The sequence below is a fragment of the Corapipo altera genome, unplaced genomic scaffold, assembly GCF_003945725.1.
Source record: "Corapipo altera isolate COAL_440 unplaced genomic scaffold, ASM394572v1 67, whole genome shotgun sequence".
Lineage (NCBI taxonomy): Eukaryota > Metazoa > Chordata > Aves > Passeriformes > Pipridae > Corapipo > Corapipo altera.
In genome coordinates this window covers 6,914,811-6,935,668 of record NW_020884906.1, presented here as the reverse complement: position 1 = coordinate 6,935,668, position 20,858 = coordinate 6,914,811, and the positions used below count along the sequence as shown (strand labels likewise).

Genomic DNA, 20,858 nt, shown 5'->3' with positions numbered 1-20,858 from the left:
TCGAGGCTAAGTAACACACTGATAAATTCTACTTTTAATTTTACAACTGTGGTGGTTCTTTTTGTTTTATTGTAGGTAGCCAGCAGCAAAATTAAGATTAAATAATCCACTGAAAGATACCCTTAGCAAAGGGGAGAATCTTAAATACAAATATATAATTGGAGATAACAATACTCAGATAGCTGTCATTACAGCAGTAATCTATAAAATCAACCTGTTTGTTTGTCTCAATCCTTAAATGTGTCTTCTTTTTTTTCTCCCCTCCTCCCACCAACGTGTGAAGGTGGAAGGGGACACAGTGACCTTCTCCTTCGAGATGCGGAGCGGGCGGGAGCACAACACCCCTGACAAGGCCATGTGGGGCTTTGCCTGCACGGTCCGAGCACAGGTACTCCACCATTCCAGGGAGAGGTCCAGTCTCCACTACCTTCTGCCTCTTACACGTCCCAGGTCACACAGAAATGCATTTCCAAGCTGGAAGTTTGAAATTTAAATCAGAACTAACTTAGTGATTTTGGCAGTGGGACAGTTCACCTGTTGGCAGGAGCCAAGGCTTAGATGTCTGACCTCCTTAGCTGGAGATCCCTGTGGATGGGCTGCCTCATGCTTAGGGGTTTATGGAGATAGTTACTATCAAATGTCTTATCTATCTCCTATCATTGACACTGGACCTGGAGGAAGTCACTTTAGTATCCCTTGCTGCTTGTAGATCAGGATTTCTTTGTAACAACCTGAAAATCAGAGTATTTAATGAGAAAATAATGATTCCAGCTCATAAAGAAGAGAAGGGAGGGATGCTGGGATCAAATAAAAGGAATTGTGAATCCCACTACCAGGAAGTTAGGACTGGGCCTGTGAGATGACAGTAAATGAACCAAAAATAACTTTACCTTTTCCTTCTTGGTTCAGGAAAATAATGTTTAAATCCCTTATTTCTTGAGTTCTTATAAATTGCTGTTAATTGTTAAGCCTTTTTTCAGTGTACTCTGTGTAAGAGATGTGATTGACATAGAGCTATATCTCTTATCTATAAGATTATATATCAAATCTCCTATCTTGAAATATGTTGGGATGGAATTCATGGTTGATGGATTAGTTAAACTCATCCCTGTTCCTGCTTCAGGAATCCTCAGAGGACGTGTCAGGGGGTTTGCCCTTTCTGGTGGATCTGGCCCTGGGCCTTTCTGTGCTGGCCTGTTCCATGCTGAGGATCTTGTACAACGGACCAGAAATTACCAAAGATGAAGAAACCTGTCAAGAGCTCTTAAGATCTAAACTGTTACAAAGGTAAAAAAAAAAAAAAATCCATTTTCATCAGAGTTCCCATGTGGGTTTTTTCTGTGGGAAGGTGACTTGTGTAGTTGTGCTTTAAGGTGATGTTTTGATAATTTTTCTTCTAGAGTTTGTTCAGCAGTTCTGAGTTGCCTAAAACTAAGGGAATATTCTCTAGAGTAGAGGGTTTTTTAGAGTAAAAGGAGGGTTGTTATGCTTGGTACAAGCCACGCTTTGTATGTTAATATATAAATATATTAATATTTAGTCTTTGTAATGTGTTGTTGACTGATGTGTCTTTCTGAATGAGTTAGGGGGAAAAAAGAATCCTTTCTACCTGTATTTATTTTTCCAGGTGCCAGTGGCAGGTGGAAGCCAATGGTGTCATATCTCCAGCCCTTACTCCAAGTCCCTCTCCGTTGCCTCTTACTATAGATGAAGACAGAGAATTCACATATCCCTCTGATGTCCTTGTGCCTCCTGTTGGACACTACTTTGACCTGCCAAGGATTAGGCTGCCTCCAGGAATCATGATAAAGCTCAGGGAAATTTCTGGACGTGCTCGGCCTCAATTTAGACCCAGTATAAAGTGGGTGGTCCTTGTTCCACTCTGGTTTTTAACCTTGTTTGTGATTGCAGCATCTTGTGATTTGTAAATATGAATTGTCAAAGTTTGTCTGTTACTCCTGATTAGTCACTTTGGCTTTCTCTCTATCCCTAGGGAAGTGATCCAGCCAGAAGTGATGGAGGAGATGGTAGTTTCATGTGTGATTAAACATTTGAACTTGGTGGATGCTCTCCAGTCCCTGATAAATTTCCAATATCAGGAAGAACACGCTGAAGAATATGATTTACTTTGTAAAATCATGGGAGAGACCTTTAAGAAACTAAATGCCATGGAGAGGCAATTGCAGGTAAAAATAAAAGATCAGAAAGAACCAGAAGGCTTTTTTTTTGAGAATAAAAGGGTATTTTAGAAACACAGAAATACAAAATGTACTCCTATTTTTTCTTTTAACATCTCTTCTGCTCCTTAAGATGAACAAGTGCAATAAGTGTTATTTTTGTCTCTTGATTAGAGCGTGGCTGAGCTGGAGCAGAAGTGGCAGAACGAGGTGGATGATGCCATGCATGGGAAGCTGGAGAACAATGTCCCATTCTTTTATGATTATCACTTCAACGAGGTGAGCACTGGGGCTGCTGCGTGTACTCGTGCTTCACACTGCCCTCCCAAAACATGTTCATCCTCTCCCTTCACTTTGTTTAGAGCAAGATGAAAGAACTGGAGCTTCTGTGCTCGATGAAGGAAGTTTCTTTTGATGGAAGTGATCTGGAGAACGTGGTGCTGGCATTAAGGTCAGTAGGTGACTATGAAGTGTTTGTAAGAAAGGTGCTTAAAAAATGGGCAAATGCAATCAGCTGTGGAATTTCAGTGAGTTCCAAAAGTTGTGTCTAGTTAAATCGTTCAAGACATTTGTGCTAAATATATTAATATTAGTACCTACAGCTAAGTGTACCTCCTAACAAATCACTTGTTTATTTCTTTAATTTTTCTACTTTCTACTTTACTGGCATAAAATACATTGATACCCTCTGTCTTCTGTAAAGTAACCTTTCTCACAGTGGCACTTCCTTTCAGAAAGCTTTAAAACACAATTGAGTTTGCTTCTTTTATATTTCCTTCATAATCTTAGGGAGAAGTTCTTCCAAGAGGTGAATTCTCTGATACAGAAGACCTCTCATCCCCTTGCAAAAACAAAAACCTTGGTGAAGAGCTTGATGAACAGAGCAGAGCTGTTACTGCATGTCACTATTGCAGCACAGTCTGGTATCACAAGGAGTATCTCTGGGACCCCTGCAGAGACTCCAGGTAGATATTTAATTACCTGCATTTTTTAAAATATAACTTTTTTTTATTTTCTCTCTTTCACTTAAAATGAAATGGTTTTGTTTTGTTTTTTTTTAATTAATTTCATTCTTTTGCATTAAATAAAGCGAGTCTTTGTTTTCTGATTGCCATAATGAAAGTAAAGTAATATCTGAGGAATAGTGTGTGGAATTTAAACCTTAATCTCCTGATTTATTGGGGAAAAATACTTAACCAAATCAAAAGAAAACTGATGTGAAACAATACCTGGAAATCCTCAGATTTTATTTGTGACTTCTTGCTTAGTCTGGGTTTTTGCTTTCACTGGAATGTCCACAGTGATTTTAAAACCAGTTTGTAAATAATTTCCCACACCAGGAGTGACATTGTTTTGTATTTGATGATTTGCAGCCTGTAAATCAGCCTCTGAGACCAAAGTGATCTCCCACGCCGTGCGCCAGCCTGTGTTCCTGCGCAGCATGTCGGCCCCGTCCGACCTGGAGATGATTGGGAATGAAGACATCGAGTTTGCTCGAGCAAGTCAGAGGTACCCAGGGCTTTATTCCTTTCAGCTGCTCTGTACTAAAGTGCCTGTGTTGATAAATTCATAAATTCTGCTGTTCACTAGATCGGGTGTAACGATCCCGTATCCCAAAAGTCTGGTATCCCAGTGATCCTATATTCCCACAGGCGCCGGCACGTCACCAGCCACAGGAGCAGCTCCTTCACTCTACTCCAGTCCCTGGCCATCGAGGACAGCAGGGACAAACCCACCTACAGTGTCTTACTGGGGCAGCTCTTTGCTTTCATTGGAACCAACCCTGACCAAGCGGTATGGCAGCATTTCATTCTCAAAGTCAAACTTGCACCAAAGCAGGAGGTGTCTGCTTTGTGTCTCACTCACAGAATAACCCCCCCAAACCCTTGCAGGTGTCCAGCAGCAGTTTCCTGCTGGCTGCCCAGACCCGCTGGCGCCGCGGGAACACCAGGAAACAGGCGCTGGTGCACATGAGGGAGCTGCTGACGGCGGCCGTTCGGGTCGGGGGGGTGACCCACCTCGTAGGCCCCGTGACCATGGTGCTTCAGGGAGGACCAAGGTGGGTTCATTTCTCCAAAAATGAGTGTTTTGGTCTCTGTAGAAGATAATTAATTGCTTATGAAGTAAAACCATGAGAAGTGAGTAGCTGTGAGGGCGCAAGTTGGCAGAGCTGAGGTTGGAACAAAGACCTTGGGCCTTGTGGGGTAAAGAGGCAGAAATTTCTTAGAAATGCTTTTATTTGTCTGTAGATGAACTTTTATACTGGGATCACACGTCCACAGATATATATAGGGTATTTTACTCTATTGATTTAATTCTAAATTAATGTTAGTTAGGTCTTAGTGGTAGAGTTAGCTGATACTGTCATCTAAATTTGATAAATGTTTTCAAGTATTTTGTTTGTAGTCAGACTTCAATCATGTCTGAGCTATAACTACCATACTCTCATATTTACATATGTTTCATATGAAAACATTAAGTGACTTGCAATTTTCCATCTAAATCTCCCTTGAGTAATTCTTAACATGTGCTGATTATTATTTTTTAAAGCTACATTTGGAAGTTTGTTCACCTTCTTTAACCTAGAAAGCCTTCCATTCCAAATCTCTCGCTCCCAACAGGATTGAGGAGCTCACGTGTGGTGGGATGGTGGAACAAGTGCAGGAAGCCTTTGGGGAGACGATGACGTCCGTGGTGTCCCTGTGTGCCCGTTACCCCATCGCTTGTGCCAACAGCATCGGCCTCCTGTGCACGATTCCTTACACAAGGTATGGATTCAGGAAGGGAAGGAACCATCCACACCTGTCCTTATTAGCCTTTGCCTCAAGGAGAAGCATTATATAGTATAAATATACTCCATTTCTTCACCATGAGGGGCATCTGAGAACATCCTGTTAAATTAGCTCAGAATACAGAGTTTCATCTGGGAAGGACAAGGGAGACAGAACCATTTTTCTGCAAAATGAACTGATTTAACTACAGAGTTAGCAGCAAGTTCTGGGTTCTTATTGTGTCTATTAGTGATTGAAAAGTTCCTTAAGTAAAACCTGAATTTCTCTTCTCCAGGAGCGAGGAGAAGTGTTTGGTGCGGAGTGGGCTGGTCCAGCTCATGGACAGGCTGTGCAGTCTGAGCAGCCAGACAGAATCCAGCTCCAATGAAAAGCAGACCAAGAAACAGAAGGTGGCCACCATGGCTTGGGCTGCCTTCCAGGTGCTCGCCAACCGCTGTGTGGAGTGGGAGAAGGAGGAAGGTAGGAACACTCCAGGTATCTTTGTTGAGTGCCTGAGGAGTGTGCTGTAAATGGATTTAAAACAGGGCACTCACTCACATGACTTAGTACTGTGGGGGTTATTTGGAACACACAAGTGATTACAAAAATAAGTCGATTTTCTTCTCATTTTTTAAACTGTAGCTTTTTTGTTTCTCCTCCATATAAGAGTGTTAATTTTGCAGATAATTGCAGGTCTTTACTTTGTTGTGTCTAGATGTAACCAGAGACCCTGAGTTGTCACTTTGGCATTTCTCCTGTGATAGGGTTCACCTGTAACATACATAAACTTATAGACATGTGGCTGTTGGCTAATGGGATGTAGATGCTGTATCGGGGTTTATTTTTTGTAGGTGTGCACATTCATTTTTGATGACAACTGTGTATTCTTGCATTCCTCTTGAAGGTGGTTCCACAGATGCTGTTCACTCAGGGCTGGCTCGTCAGGTCTCCAGCCTCCTCACCAACCACCTGGCACGAGCCACCGAGTGTTGTGGCAACCAGGCAGCAGGGAATGATGCCCTTCAGGATGTCCTCAGCCTTCTTAATGACCTGTCAAGGTACCAGGCCTTTTTTATAGACTATTTTTTTTTCTATGTATGAATATTCTTTTGGGGATTTCTTCAAACCATTCTAAATCTTGATTGTAAACTGGCAGTCTTAGTGTTCAATCAGTGCTGTCAAGTTACGTAACCATTGTTGCAGATGTTTTGTCAGACGCTGAAATTGTTTATAATACAGTTTTAAATAATCAATTTGGTTTGAATTTCAAGAGCATCATCAATCAGTTATTTGTTTTCCAGCAGCAGACTCCTGTTTTTGCCCTTTCAGGAGTCACATAGGTAAAGCCATCCTGAGCCAGCCAGCCTGTGTGTCCAAGCTCCTGTCACTTCTCTTGGACCAACGCCCTTCTCCGAAGTTGGTCCTTATAATCCTCCAGCTGTGTCGTGCTGCTCTGCCCCTCATGAGTGTTGAGGACTGTGGAAATGTGGAGTTGCCTCCCTGGAGTTACTCGGTGCCCTCTCTGAACAGCGAACAGGATGATCCCAGTGACCCAGCCTCCAAGATTGCCTCCCTGCTGCTGGCAAAGCTGGCAGATTATGTAGTACCAGGTACCAGCAGCTGTTTGGTGTTGTGCTTTTGTGAGAAATTGCAAGGAAGTCATGTTTTATGGAATCAGAGAATGGAAGGGACCTTAAAGATCTTGTTCCACCTGCTGCCATGGGCAGGGACACTTTCCACTAGCCCAGGTTGCTCCAAGCCCTGTCCAACCTGGCCTTGGACACTTCCAGGGGTGTGGCAGTCACAGCTTCTCTGGGCAACCTGTTTCTGCAAGGAGCTTTTGTATAGACAGAAAGGTCAGGTATTGGAAGGTATATGATATGTCAGTGCTGAAAGAAGGATATTCCTGTGACTTTCTATCTGCCTCCTAATTTACCTGTTCTCAGACCAAGGTGTGTCTCAGGGATGATTTAGACCTATCTGAGGAGTGTTTGTATTAGTGTCAAGGGTAGAAAAATTTGTTGATGAGCTCATGGTTGTGGTTTTTCTTTGTTTTCTTTTTTCCTTTCTACTTCAAGGATGCCAGACAGTTCTTTCTCCAACTGCCTCTGAGCCAGATACTACCTTGGCAAAAGCCAGCCCTAAAAATTCCATAAAAGGTGATAAAGACCCTGGAGAAGAAAGCGAGGCAGTGGATGGTAAACTCTCTATTTTTATTCATAAACGAGAAGATCAGTCATCCCATGAAGTCCTTCAGCCATTACTAAGGTAATCTTAGCTCACTGGATTGGAATTAGCAACCAGTTTTGCCAGTTGACTTTATTTTCTTTTTATTTTTTCAGTGCAGCAGCTGTAGAAAAATCCATCCTAGATGTAATAGCAAATGGGAAAGCAAAGTGTCTTCCCAATTTGTTGTGTTTACTGGCAAAGCAATAAGATAATGCAAAGGAACAGAAGAACATCATCTGTCTGAAAACAATCACAGGAAAAATTAGCTACTTAGAGTCAGTTTTTCTGATGGAATATCATTTGTCTTGTTTATGGTGTGACAGACTCTGTAGGACTAATAAATAGAACTGTCAAAGCAAAGTGGCTTTAAAAGCATTGCTTTTAATAATGCATAAGCTGGACAGTAATTTGCTATTAAACCTTCTTTAGTATTCTCAGTGCCCACCTGGACGTTGGGATCACTGAATGTCAAACAGCCAACGTTACCTCCTCTTGCATTTTGTACTTTTTGTTTCATCTTCCCCCCTTCCATGTTGATGTTGAACCCATACTCTAAAAATTATACTTAAAGGTACAGGTGAAAGGTTAACTGAGAACCCCTGGGCATTTGTGATCAATAAAAGTCATGATGCTTCTTTTTGAAGGGGGAAGGGATAAATTGCTTTGCAAATAACTACATTCAATAGCATTAAATTCTGTAAAATAGTGCTATTGGGAATGTCTGTAGCTGCCAAGGATTTCTATTACTGTTGACCCTTTTAGTTGCTAGAGTTGCTTTCAAATAATTTAAAAACACCCATAATGTATTGAATTGGATTGTGTAGTTCAGCTGTGTTTTCCACCAGTGAGAACAAAGCTCATGTGTTCTGTTTTCACTCCAACAGTAGCTCAGAAGGTCGTCCATTCCGACTGGGAACTGGAGCCAACATGGAGAAAGTGGTGAAGATGGATCGAGACATGACAAAAGTAAGGAAAGGAATAACTAAGGAATTATTCAACATCAGAATTCTTAGTTTTTACAACATTTAACAAAGGAGACTTTAACTGTTCAGAAAGAAAATTTTATGTCATATTTGCATTATATAGTTACAGATGTAATTACAGGGGTAAATGATGAATAAGAATTTCAGCTCATGTTTCCTCCAACCATTGTAGGTCATATCCTTCTTCATGAAGTGTTTAATGCACGTAGATAGTACAAATTTTAAACCATATGTTTAAATTAAAATGTCACGTATATTTTTGGACATGTTCTTGATTATTTGCACCAGAAATATTCATTTGTGGCTTTTTGATCAGAGAAACTCTGCTGTTCCATCTAAAAATGGAATATTAAAGTCTATGAATTGATCCCTGATCTGTTTGTAGATGATAAAAAGCAAGAGAAAGAAAGAACTTGTCTTATGCCTGTGACTAATCCACACACAGGAGAGTGTTTTGCTATGTTCTCAGTACTTTTACATACACAGAGGGAGGAGAGTGGCCAAACAGATCTAACATTGATATTTATCTTCTATTTCATTTGCAGAGTGGCTGCTGTGAAGTTATTACAGAAGAAGCTGCTGCAGCTCTTCGAAAGGCAACAAAGTGGGCGCAGTCTGGGCTGATAGTGAGTGTGGGACCACCCATAGAGACTGTGAATCCAGAAACCACGAGTGGGTTGTCCACTGGGGACAAAAAGAAGACAGCACAAACATCCATTTGCAGAGAGAGGAATTCTGAGCTCGCCAGGTGGGTCCCTCAGAGTCTACATTCTGCCTGTCTGTGTACCAGGATTTGTAGAAAACAATCTGGCTGTTCATAAACTTCCCTTTTTTTTTTTTTTTTTTTTTTTTGTGCTGTATATTGTTGACAACTGAGGCTTCTTTTCCTTGTGTGGCTTTGGAATTGATGGTGGAATTGCCTTTGTGTTGTGCACAGGACAGACCCCGTGAGGCCGTTCATCAGCGGGCACGTTGCCAACAGCATGGCAGCAGAGGTGATCGCGCTGCTGCACAGCCTGCTCATGGCCCCAGAGTCCAATGCAGCCCAGATCTGGACCACAACTGCTGAGAAAGTGAGCAAACTGAGCACTGAGTATCAAACTCACCAAGCATGTGTTCATTAGTTAGGAGAACTTAATTATTATCAAGTTTCTAAGTTACTCCGTTTCAATTTACCACGTGGAACACTTCAGACTGGGGTGTGTGACTTCACAGAGCCAGCTCTCTCTAGCAGAAATTCTGTTTCACTCCTGTGTGGAAAGAAAATTAATATTTTTCTCTCTCTCTTTTTTTTTTTTTTTTTGAATCTGCTCAAATTTTTTTAAGAGTTAACATAAAATTGATTCCCAACCAAATCTGACATTCAAGTTTCATTTACTGAATTTTAAAAAACTACTAGAAAGGAGATTAAATTACTTTGGTACTTTATGATGAAAACACTTGCTGAAATTTTCCATATATCCAGACAAACTACACTATGATTACATTATGATTACCCTTACAACTTTTTAATGCCTACAAAGAACAGAAAAACTTTCAGATCACTCACCAAGGGCAAGAATCTATCTGATGTCTTAGGGTTTAAGCAATCATTTAATAATAATAAAAAGAATAATTTTTTAGTTATTAATAATAAATTAATAAACAGTATCATTTACACAATAATATATAAATAATAATAATCAAATAAACAGAAATTATCCATCACTGGATAATGTGTTGTGATGCTCTAATTCACCTGTCGTTCTTTCCAGGCATTAATAACAGTTTAGGCAGTTCTCTTGCCTTTGGGTAGTTATTCTATTTGCTGTTCATTCCTCTCACTCCGTGGCCTCTGAAGGTAGAAAATGTTGACTGGGAAGCACAGCACGTTCCTTTTGTGTTCCTCTGAATCCTGCAGCACCTAATCTGCTGCTATTTGAGGAAAGACTTTTGCTAAGATTATATTCTATTCTAAAAGTTACCAGGGAATGGACGTGGCTTTGATGGTGTTCACACTTCACAGAACTTGGAATATTCTCAGTTATATAATTCTCTTCAAGAACAAAAATAATTCTTCTGAGACTGTGTGGGCTGGAGGCTTAGGGCGTTGAGTTTTTGTTTGAGTTGTGCTTTGAAGTCATTCTCTGGTGGTTTTGCTTCTGTCTCCAGGTTCTGTCTCGGGCTCTGATGTACATTCCACAACTTGGGAAATATGCAGAGAGCATTTTGGAGAATGGGAGCAGCAGTGGAAGGAAACTTGCTAAACTTCAAAGAATTGCTCGGCAGGCAGTGGCTGCCCTGTGTGCTCTGGGGGGCTTTAAGGAGACAATTAAAATAGGTTCTGAAGTCCAGGTAATTCAGTGCTGTTCCTATTTTATATCTTAAATGAGAATTGGTGCTTTCCTGCTGTTTTCCCTGCTTTGGGAGACTCGTGTGGTTGTGAAACAGCTACAATGACACTTGTGGAGACTGTTCCTTAGAATACCCACCTGTGGTTGTGTGTGGGGTTGGTGTGTGGTGTCAAACACTCGCTGATCCTTGTTTGTAACACCTTCAATCTTATGCAGCCCTTCTTTGGTTGTAGGTTTTAGGTAAAGGAATAGCAGGAAGCATTGGAGTTGTGGCATCTATTAATGAACAAGAAGGTATAGCTACGGTCAAATTCCCACCTTCCAGTATAGACAGTAGAAAGACCTCCCAAGCAGCAGACACATTAACTATTCCGTTATCTAGGCTCTGTGTTCCAAGATCTGAGGTACGGGAGTTTTCACAATCCAATATTCAGTCTAATAGCAAATATTTTATTGATTTCTGTCACAGCACACTGACAATTAATCTAAAGCACGTAAAAAAAAGTCTGTTTCATCTTTGATTAAAGATTCTTTGGGAAGTTTGCTTATGATTTTAATAATATCTATATTTAAGTTCTCATTCGAGTAACGTGAATATTCACCTTTTGTGCTTGAAGATGTTCCATTGTGTACTGTGTTGGGGGGGTTTTTGTTCTACTTTTGTTTTTTCTTTCTTTAACTGGTATTTTGTGATAGTACAATATGAGAATTAACTCCAAGTAATAAAACACCCTCATTTGCTAGAAACTAACTACTTGAATTTAACTTTTTACCGTGCCCCCCCACCATCAGGCATTGCCTCTTCATAAACTGTCCATTACTGAGAAGGTAGTACAGGCAGTCCAGTCCATGTTGCTCCCTCAGGAGGGAAGTCTATCTATTCACACCTCACTTCCTGCAACAGGAGATGGCTCAACTCCAGTAATGGCAGTGGTCCGGCTTCTTGCTGAAATAAGAACCAGGTGAGTCCATGGGGTTTGCCCAGTCCAGGCTGTTTGTACACAAATAGTCAAGGGAATTGCATGACTTCTTGTTTTCTTCCTCTGTGGGTGTTGACATAGGACAGCAAAAATTCCTGTGTCTTCCTTAAGTGCAGTTCAGTGTCTAGGGGTTGTTTGTGAGTCCCAAAAATAGTGTCCCTGTAACACTGCCTTGAGCAAGTGCTTCATATGAATCCACTTATGAAGCAGGGCAAAGCTGTCATTGGCGAGGTTCTAGTGGACAGCTAAGCAAGCAGACAAATAGATCAGTTGACATGCTGGCTTTTAAAACAGCCTTGAATGCAGTACATGAAAAAACAACTTTGAGTAGTCTTGAATTCAACACATGTAAAGACAGCTTTGACTTCAACATACACTTTTGTAATGCTTCAAATATATTCTTTTTCCATTAAGAGCATGCCTGGTGATGGCTCAGCTGTTGGAAGACAGCTCATTCTGTGAAGAATTCATTCAACAATGTCCAGCTGCTGTAGAAGTGCTGAATTTGGTGGCCCAGGAGTGCAGCCCTGGTACGTGTCTGACACTTTGTGTAGCTTCTTTGTCATACTGGGCTCAGAAACAGAACAGCTTTTAAAGTCATTGCAGTGTTTTGTCCTCCGGCTACTCAGAGTTTAGGAACTGGCACAGTACAGCATGTCTTGTCATTGCTGCAGAGCTGCTGATGTAAGATCAGCTAATAATCACACTAAATCATTAAACATTAGGCATAAATTTAGGCCAGGACCTGATCTTTGTATCACAGAAGATGCCGGTCCTGGGACTATGTCTTTTCCGAACTCTCTCCACTTTTCTTGCTTTGTATCCTACCCTGTATTCTTTGACATCACCATATGTTTTCTTCTTATGATCATTTTGCTGGTTTTTACAATGCTTTCTTATCAGTAAGCTCTCAATTTCCTTCCCTCTTGTTTAAGGATAAGCAGTGGGCCCAGCAGAGGTCTTTGTTCAAGGGCAAGTTTTAAGAACATGTCAGGAAAAGTGGCTAAAGCAAAGGATGTTTAGGGCAGGAGCCAAGTGATTACCAATGATCTCAGTGTAAAAGGGGGAGCACTGATTTTTTTTTTTTTTTGACAGTAGGCATAGATTCTTTTGACTTCCTGCCTTTGCTGGGCCATAAACGTGCTCACTAAAATGAACTTTATATCTTAATTAATATAAGTGTCTTTGCTAACCAAATATAAATTAAACATGAGGAAAACACTTGCATTAGACTTTGCCCCTGATTTTGTTGTTTAGGTGAGACTGATCGAACCTCTTAAGTGTCAATGTCATATTTATTCCTGTGTTAAGATGACATTGTTGGACTGCAGTAACTACTTTGCTGGAAGCTCATGCCTCAGTGTGGTTTGTTGTTGCAGGGGAGAGGCTGCTGGTGGTGGAAATGCAGTGTGAGAGGTTACGGATGTTGTACCGGGACTGTGCCCGACCTCCCCCTCCTCCCCTCCAGGCAGACAGAAGGCAGGTGAGCACAGAAACAGCTCAAAGTCCTCTGCCCTCTGTGAACCCACTGGGTGCAGAGGGTCTGCCTGTGCTGGTGGAGCCAAACTGGTTGGATTCTTATTTAAACATTTCATTGAATGTGAATTTCTGTGGTGGGATGTGGCTGCAGTTGTGGCAGTTGCATTAAATGTGCACCTCAAAGAGTGTGTGGTTGGATTTCAGAGGATGAATTTAGCTGTAATTGGTAGAATAAACTGCTCTGTTGTGTTTGCAGCCCAAAGAAATCACGTGGAGCCCCTCCAGAGTGTTTCCCCCAGTGAGGGCATGTATGTTCTCCTCACACCTGGCAGCTGTGACCTTCCTGGCTGATCCCAGTGCAGGGGGGGGGCTCCCTCGGGGCACCTTCATCTATGCCACCTCACCAGTTCCAGTGCAGGTGAGAACTCTCAACTCTCCAGCAGTTTGTGTCATTCAGTATTCAACAAAGGAAAAAAAAAATTCCCTTTTTTACCTACGTTTTGTAGGTATTTTTTTAAAAAAGTACTCTTATTCTTTTTAAAAAGTATTCTTATTTTTATTTCTAGGCACCATCATTCTACTGGGAAATTGAAGTAGTTTCCTATGGAGATACAGATGATGACACTGGACCAATAGTTTCATTTGGATTTGCCACAGAAGCTGAAAAACGGGATGGTGCTTGGACAAACCCCGTGGGCACCTGTCTCTTCCACAAGTATGTTGGAAATGCACATCAGAAATCCTGGTGATGCTCACTACATTTGGAAGCAGATTAGGGAGGAGTACTGTGAACACGTAGTAGGCAACATGCACTTTTTAACTGAAATGTTAAAATGATGGACTAGAGTATCCTTGCAAAATAAAGAGAGTTGAGTTGCCTTTTCGCTCTCACAGCTGGCGGTGGGTTGGAATCCTGCTTTGTTTCAGTGCTCTGGTTAATTTTTCTCCTTGTTGCTCCTCAGCAATGGGCGAGCAGTGCATTACAATGGCTCCAGCCTGCTGCAGTGGAAGAGTGTCAGACTGGATGTGACTCTCTCTCCTGGTATGTGAGAGCTTAGCTAAAATACTTATCTGCTAAATCAGAAAATCCTCTAAATGTCAGGGAAACAGTGGATGAGAAAACCAATTAAATCCTTCTTTTTATATTTTTCTCCAGGTGACGTAGCAGGAATTGGATGGGAAAGGACAGAAGGAACTCCCCCTCCTCCAGGGCAGCCAGCAAAGGGCAGAGTTTATTTTACATATTGTGGGCAGCGACTCGGGCCGTACCTGGAGGATGTCTCTGGTGGAATGTGGCCAGTTGTCCACATTCAGAAAAAGGCAAGCTGTAACAGAAATATATTGTTTGATGTACTTTCAGAAATACTAAAAGCATTAAAGTATTGAGCCTGCTTACCTATCTATAAGAAGTAAATTAATCACAGAATATTCTGAGTTGGAAGGGAGCCACAAGGATCATCGAGTCCGTCTCTTGTGTGAATGACCCATATGGGGATCAAACCCACAACCTAATAATTTTTACCTGTCTGGAGTTGGGTTAAGGTATTTAATCAGTCTTCCCAGGTGCAATTTGGCATGATTTTGAATTTTTTCTGCCCATTAGCCCAGTAATGTACAGCTGGCCTGATGAGATGCTGTTATTCTGTGCCAGTAGCCCCTCTGTTAGTATTCCCACCCAGCTCAAAGGCTGAAAAAAGGCAAGTTCAAAGTTTGTGTTGGGCAGCTTAATGCTTTCCCTGATAGCTGGGAATCCCTGTGGCAGGGAGATGGGATCAGCTTATCCCTTTGGCTGAGGTATTTTTAAAAAAAGAGCAAAGGGAAGGACCAAATCTGTTGCCTTAAAGTCAAGAGAAATAATTCCCTGGACTATTTTTGAGTATTAAAGGCAAAAAGCACTCCTTTATTACAGCACCAAGGTGCACAGGAAGATTTTGAGCACGCTGAGTTGCATAGGTTTTACAAGTTTGTGCTATCATCTAGTTACAATATTCAGATTCTAATTACAATATTTGGACATGACCTCATCTGTTACACCCTCTTCCAAAACCATCCCTCCCATAGCACTGCCCTCACCATGCCCCTGACAACCCTCCTGAATTTGAGTCAGAGGTCTCAGAAGGCCCCTTTCTTCATCTTTTCTTCCACTTCCTCATCTCCTTTGACACAGTATCAGCCTTCTGGAATGGTTTCAAGGCTCCTGAGCAGCTCTGACTGGCTGTCAGGTGTTGTGTCTCTTTCTCAGTACATTTTCACAGATAGCAATACCCTTCACCTTGTTCTCTTGCAGTTCTTAACAAAGAACGAATAAACTACATTTTTAGGAACCTTGCACAAAGGTACTTAGCAAGCAGTAGTAGTGAGCTGTGTACTACAGGTTTTATGGCTGCAAACCAATCCCCAATGCTTTGATGTGCATCTCCTTGCAGAACACCAAGGTCCGGGCTAACTTCGGCTCCCGGCAGTTTGCCTTTGCCGAGGGCCAGGCCCACCGGAACGCTGCCGACCTGTGCATCGACCTGGCCGAGGAGATCAGTGCCAACTTCGAGGCCCTGCCCTTTGCCATGGCCTCTGACAGTGACAATGACGCTGGCACCAGCATCGCCTCCGACCCCGGCACCCACGGGCCCCCCTGCAGGATCGCAGCCGTGGCCACGGCCCAACAACGTAAAGTGATAATTAATATTTAAATCTCTTTGGGCAGAAATTACAATCAGTTAGGTAGGATTTAAGCCCAGCCTGGTACTGCCTCTTTAAGCACTGTCGAATCTGTGCTTATCTGATTTTAGACAAGGCAATTAAAAAATCCTTCTTTGGTCTTCCTCTGTATGGATGCGCAAATTATCCTTAATTAATGGAGCTACAGTGAGAAATGATCTCATTAGGGTCGGGAATACAATAGGATGTTACAGTTGGTTGAATCAGCCAATTGGTTGTGCTGTGTCAAAAGGCATTACATTCCCACTGACTGATTGGAGGCCGTGGAATGCCGTATATCTCAAATTTCATGGAATATTTTTGCATGCATTCTGATCTCAGTATCTCCGTGTGTGTTTTGCAGAATATGACAGTGACACATCTTGCCACTATAAAATGGAGCTGAGCTATGAGAACTTTATCACCTCAGGTCCTGATCCTCACCCCCCTCCAATTGCAGATGATGAAAGCGATGATGACGACGATGACGATATTCCCCGGGTGAGGAACGTGGCAAACTCTGCCTCCTGTAATTTATAGACTGAAAACACAGATAGTAATTTAGATTTTTAGATTTTGCCACACAAGAGTTTTTCCTGCTTCTCTAACAAAAATATAGCTGCTGTTAACTTCTCTCTTCTTGGTTTTCTTGTCTTTGTAGGAGGACCACTATGCCCTCTTGGTTAAAGCCTGGGAAACTAAAGTTTTCCCTACAATTCGAAGAAGGTTCCGTAATGAGGCTGAGAGGAAATCTGGGTTGGATCAGATTAAAGGAGCTCTCCAGTTAGGTATGGCTGTATTTATTTCTATGCACATTGGTTTATATGGTGTGCAGGAAGTGTGAGATAAAACATCATGTTTTACTGTATTCAGGGCTGGAAAATTTAAATCTAAAAAAAAATCACTTGTTGTTTCCCTGCAGTGCTTAGAATTTGTTTTGGGCTCATGATTTCTCTTTAACACTTTTCTTAAGTTGGACTATTTAAATAGAGGAAGTTACTTTAGAAATAGTGATGTGATTTGTTGTGATGTGGGTACAGAAATACTTTGGAATAGTAGTTGGGGAAGAAATTACCCACATGCATTTTCTGTCTGTAACGACACCAAGGCAAAACTTTTGAGGAACACAATAATAATGGGAGATTTGTAAATGGATACAGGTCTGGCAGGACGACCTGTTTGTGGGAAAGTCACAGTAAGAGTGAGGTAGGAATTCTGAACCCTGATGAGAAGCTCAGGAAAAGTTCCACTTCCTTGGGAAAGCTCCAATTTCTATGTATCAGCCTGGCTGAAAGAATATTTAGGTAATTAGATACCTGCTTGGGATCTTAATGAGAATAAGAACGAATTTCAAGTGTCTGGGGAAAATAACTTTCACTCCCTTCTTTCTGCCAGGAATGGTTGATATAGCCCGGCAAACTGTGGAATTCCTCTATGAGGAAAACGGGGGCATCCCAAGAGACCTGTACCTTCCCACCATCGAGGACATCAAAGATGAGGCAAACAAGTTCACAATTGATAAAGTACGGAAAGGTAAGGTCAGCAAAAAGGATCCTGGGGGGAAAAGAAAAGCTTGGGGGCTCCAATATTTGGGATCTACTGCAGAAACGGTCAGTCTGAGGAAAATGCTGTGCCTTAAAAGCTGTGTTGTCCCTTCCTGGCCAGGTCTCACAGTGGTGACTCGCTCTCCTGACAGCAACAATGTCACCAGCAGTGCTGTGGGAACAGCTTTACCCAAGTTTGCTATTCGGGGGATGCTGAAGACGTTTGGTCTTCATGGTGTTGTTCTGGATGTTGATTCGGTGAGTAAAGGTACATTGGGAGGGCTTTTCATGTATCAGCATCACACATTGTGAGCAAATGCTTGGAATGCTGATTTGAAAGAATAAAAATGTTATCATGACTGTTTTTGTTGACAGTTTTGGGTTTGGTGTTGCAGGTGAATGAACTGGTACAAGTAGAGACCTATCTCCGAAGTGAGGGAGTTCTGGTGAGGTACTGGTATCCCATTGACATGCTGGAAAGGCCACCTGCAGGATACAGGAGGACTGCAACCAATGGCTTGGTTACCCTGGATAACACCAACATACAAATTCACAGGTGAAAAAGAAATGTAGTTACAAGGCATTTGTTTTGTCTGAATTTGTATTAACTGACTTGGTCTGTAGCATTTCCCATAATACAGTTATCTACTACAGCATTATTTTAGGCATGATAAACTTCTGAATCTTTTTGGAGTTGTTGGATAAAGCTGACAAAGAGTCATTAAATCTTCATGTTTAAATGGGGGTAGTGAGATTTTGGGTTGTTTGTTTTTTTTTTTCCTGAGGGTTTTGTTGGGGGGGTGGCAATAAAAAAAAATTATTTTAATTGTCTTGTTGACAGGATTTTACTTAGTCCTGTGAAAGTGGTTTTACATGTGCTGATCTAACAGTACCTTCCTTCAGTTTTTGTACCCTCAACCAGTTGCTGCCCAGCAGTTCAAGAGTTGGTTTCTAATCCATGTGCCCTCATTTGGTCTCGGAATTGGATAGGTTGAGTGCTGTCTTAAGTGAATAAGGAAGCTTTGGGTCCACTGGAACCTTGTAAATAATGAGGTGTATCTGGATTCAGGGACAGGTGGTTTATTTTGGAGAAGAACTGGATGTTTTCATGTTTGTGTTCCCTAGAGAGCTGTTGAGGAGTGAAGCTGCCCTGGCCAAGCTCTACTGTCGGATGGCTCTGCTCAACATTTTTGCCCCCAAATCTCCCCACATGTTTACTCGGCTCTTCCACATTCCTGCCATCCGGGATATCACCCTGGAGCACCTGCAGCTGCTCTCCAACCAGCTTCTTGCACCACCTCTTCCTGGTAAACACTCTATCACAGTTCTTTTGAGGTACAATGGTTTTCTAGGGACAAAAAAAATATAGTTAGTTTGATGCTTCTTTATTAGTTGGTTAATAATGATGATATTTAAGAAATGTCTCAATGGACTCCTGACATTAATTTAGGGTTCTAAACTGAAATTCTTGGTAATAATCTAACTAAAAGTGTTCAAGAGAGGTAAGAGTCCCTCCTAGGATCCCACTAAGTGTGCTCCTGTCCCTTTGACACCTGTGGTTGTCTGTTTATTGAGGAGTGAGGGGAGTATCTGTGTGGGATACTGACAAGGAATTGAGATAGTTTTAGTACCCAGGATTAGAACTTTAATAAAAACAAAATGCCAGTTGGGTCTCACACTTTTCAAAATTCAGCTGTTCTTCATTTCACAAAGTGGTTTGTCCTTTTCCTGCTGGAATCACAGATCTGGTTAGAGAATGTTTGTGCTGAATCATGGAAAATAAGCTTTGGCTCATTCAAGTGAGTGTTGACAAAGACAATTATTGTGACAAAGCTCTTCTGCATGCAGAGAAGTGTGTGTAATGTGGCTGAAGCATAAGGAGGAAGTAGGAAGTGCTAAATATAGGCTATTAATAATAGAAAGTGATTATTTACCATTGGAAAGAGTCCTGTTCCCTCCTCCAATTCCTTTGAAACTTGGCTACCTCTAACAGATCCTCATTGGAAGCGATCCCCTTGCAGAGTACAGCACTACTTTGCATGGCTTTGAGAACCAGTTTACAAGCTTTAATTCAGTTTTTCCTCTTTAAAGTTTGTCTAATTCAAGTCCTGCTAACACACAGAGTTTCCAAACCAGCATTTTGGTGAATTACCCACTCTTTTGTGCTCTGCACTTTAGTTTCCCTTGGCTTCTCCCATTAGCTGAAGGATGACATCCATGAGGTGTCAAGGCTTGAGACCCACTTAGGGCTGCCCAAAAGTGGTCTGGTTCCTGTGTGGAGAAAGCTTGAGAACAGATGAAGCTGTTTTTACCTCTGGTCACTCTTCCTCATTGTACTTGTACAATAAACTGAAGTTTGGTTGCCTTCACCCAGGGGACAGAACAGGCAGGGTGATTCCACAGCTCCATGTTTCCGTGCCAGACCCCTCCAGGGGTTGGGCTGAGGCAGGAGGAGAGCACAGCTGGCATTTAGAGGGCCATCCCATCCACAACCAACTGGGGCAGGGCTGCAAATCTAGTCCTAGGTGGATCCCTTCTCCTGCTGACCTTTGGGAGGAGTTTCCCACAAGCCTCTGTTTTCATGTGTTTTGAAACTTCTTTCCACCAAGTGGGTCACAGGCTGCATTAACATGTTAAAGTGATCTCCAAATTTGGGATCTTTCCCTTGTTATTACAGATGGAACAATCAGTTCAAGCTCTATCCTTCTGGCCCAGTCCTTGCAACACTGCATCCATTCCCAGACCTGTGCTGCCACAGACCTCTTCTACCAGGGCAATTCCCAGGCCATCAGGGAGTGGCTCACCGTGGCCATTACTCGGACACTGCACCAGGGAGAGGAGAGTCTGTTGGACCTCACAAAACAGATCTGCTCCTTTTTGCAGGTGAAATACTTAGTCATGTTTTATGAGCAGTGTTGGGTTTCTTTCTAAGGAACCCTTGCTTTAAGTGTGGTTCTGATTTCCATAATACTGTCCTTTACACAGAGTTGTTTCCCTGAATGGATGAAATTCCTCTTCTGATCGTAGTGGACACTAAAGACACAAGCAGTAGCAAATACTCTGCATCACATGAATTGATCTCATGCTGTCTCTTTATTTGCAATGCTGTATTTTATTTAAATAAAGAAGAGGGAGATGGTTTGCTGCTGTTTGGGATCCTTCACTATGAAATGTTCTGTTACAGGCAGCGCCGGAACAGTTTCCTGCTGAAGAATTCCCAATTTCAGAATCCAAAGTCAACATGGATGTTAACTTCCCTGGGGCTGCATTTGTGATTGTGTCCTGTAAGGAAAGTCAGTCTGGATTCCGCAAAGAGTGAGTAACTGAGGGACCAGGAGTGGCAGAGATTAAAGACATGTCACTGAGCCCGTAACCCTGAGAATGTAGTTACTTAGTTTTTTAGATTTTTTAAAGCTGGTTAGAGCCTGACCAGACTGTTCCTGCTCTGTTCTCAGTTCATCTTTGTACAAAGCCCCCTGGGCTCGGGTGCTGGTGTATGGGCTGGGGCACAAAGTGAAGAGGAACGGGCAGCTGAACCTCATCGAGGCCGTGTGTTACCCCCGGGACGCCTCCCCGACCAACACCGGCCTCACGCCGCCCCCCACCACCAACCAGTACCCAGCTGTCATCACCCCCACAGACAAGGTGCACATCAAACTAGGTAAGAA

The 20,858-nt window shown here is 42.2% G+C and overlaps 1 protein-coding gene across 5 annotated transcripts in view; it reads left to right on the top strand.

Moving 5' to 3' along the window:
• Positions 1 to 20,858, top strand: part of HECTD4 (HECT domain E3 ubiquitin protein ligase 4) — a 71,347-nt gene that overhangs the window by 32,482 nt on the left and 18,007 nt on the right. For all 5 annotated transcript variants that reach the window (XM_027651900.1, XM_027651902.1, XM_027651899.1 and 2 more), the window contains exons 23-59: positions 284 to 388; positions 1,124 to 1,287; positions 1,628 to 1,861; positions 1,994 to 2,186; positions 2,352 to 2,456; positions 2,540 to 2,628; positions 2,967 to 3,142; positions 3,551 to 3,686; positions 3,830 to 3,971; positions 4,070 to 4,236; positions 4,799 to 4,945; positions 5,244 to 5,428; positions 5,853 to 6,006; positions 6,278 to 6,558; positions 7,027 to 7,216; positions 8,062 to 8,143; positions 8,706 to 8,908; positions 9,098 to 9,233; positions 10,312 to 10,494; positions 10,727 to 10,897; positions 11,286 to 11,455; positions 11,888 to 12,003; positions 12,853 to 12,956; positions 13,209 to 13,370; positions 13,519 to 13,667; positions 13,915 to 13,994; positions 14,109 to 14,272; positions 15,379 to 15,616; positions 16,011 to 16,147; positions 16,308 to 16,434; positions 17,042 to 17,179; positions 17,312 to 17,448; positions 17,586 to 17,746; positions 18,316 to 18,497; positions 19,868 to 20,073; positions 20,375 to 20,505; positions 20,646 to 20,851. In XM_027651900.1, coding sequence (XP_027507701.1) covers positions 284 to 388; positions 1,124 to 1,287; positions 1,628 to 1,861; positions 1,994 to 2,186; positions 2,352 to 2,456; positions 2,540 to 2,628; positions 2,967 to 3,142; positions 3,551 to 3,686; positions 3,830 to 3,971; positions 4,070 to 4,236; positions 4,799 to 4,945; positions 5,244 to 5,428; positions 5,853 to 6,006; positions 6,278 to 6,558; positions 7,027 to 7,216; positions 8,062 to 8,143; positions 8,706 to 8,908; positions 9,098 to 9,233; positions 10,312 to 10,494; positions 10,727 to 10,897; positions 11,286 to 11,455; positions 11,888 to 12,003; positions 12,853 to 12,956; positions 13,209 to 13,370; positions 13,519 to 13,667; positions 13,915 to 13,994; positions 14,109 to 14,272; positions 15,379 to 15,616; positions 16,011 to 16,147; positions 16,308 to 16,434; positions 17,042 to 17,179; positions 17,312 to 17,448; positions 17,586 to 17,746; positions 18,316 to 18,497; positions 19,868 to 20,073; positions 20,375 to 20,505; positions 20,646 to 20,851 — 5,851 coding nt within the window. The remainder of the gene's footprint in view (positions 1 to 283; positions 389 to 1,123; positions 1,288 to 1,627; positions 1,862 to 1,993; positions 2,187 to 2,351; positions 2,457 to 2,539; positions 2,629 to 2,966; positions 3,143 to 3,550; positions 3,687 to 3,829; positions 3,972 to 4,069; positions 4,237 to 4,798; positions 4,946 to 5,243; positions 5,429 to 5,852; positions 6,007 to 6,277; positions 6,559 to 7,026; positions 7,217 to 8,061; positions 8,144 to 8,705; positions 8,909 to 9,097; positions 9,234 to 10,311; positions 10,495 to 10,726; positions 10,898 to 11,285; positions 11,456 to 11,887; positions 12,004 to 12,852; positions 12,957 to 13,208; positions 13,371 to 13,518; positions 13,668 to 13,914; positions 13,995 to 14,108; positions 14,273 to 15,378; positions 15,617 to 16,010; positions 16,148 to 16,307; positions 16,435 to 17,041; positions 17,180 to 17,311; positions 17,449 to 17,585; positions 17,747 to 18,315; positions 18,498 to 19,867; positions 20,074 to 20,374; positions 20,506 to 20,645; positions 20,852 to 20,858) is intronic.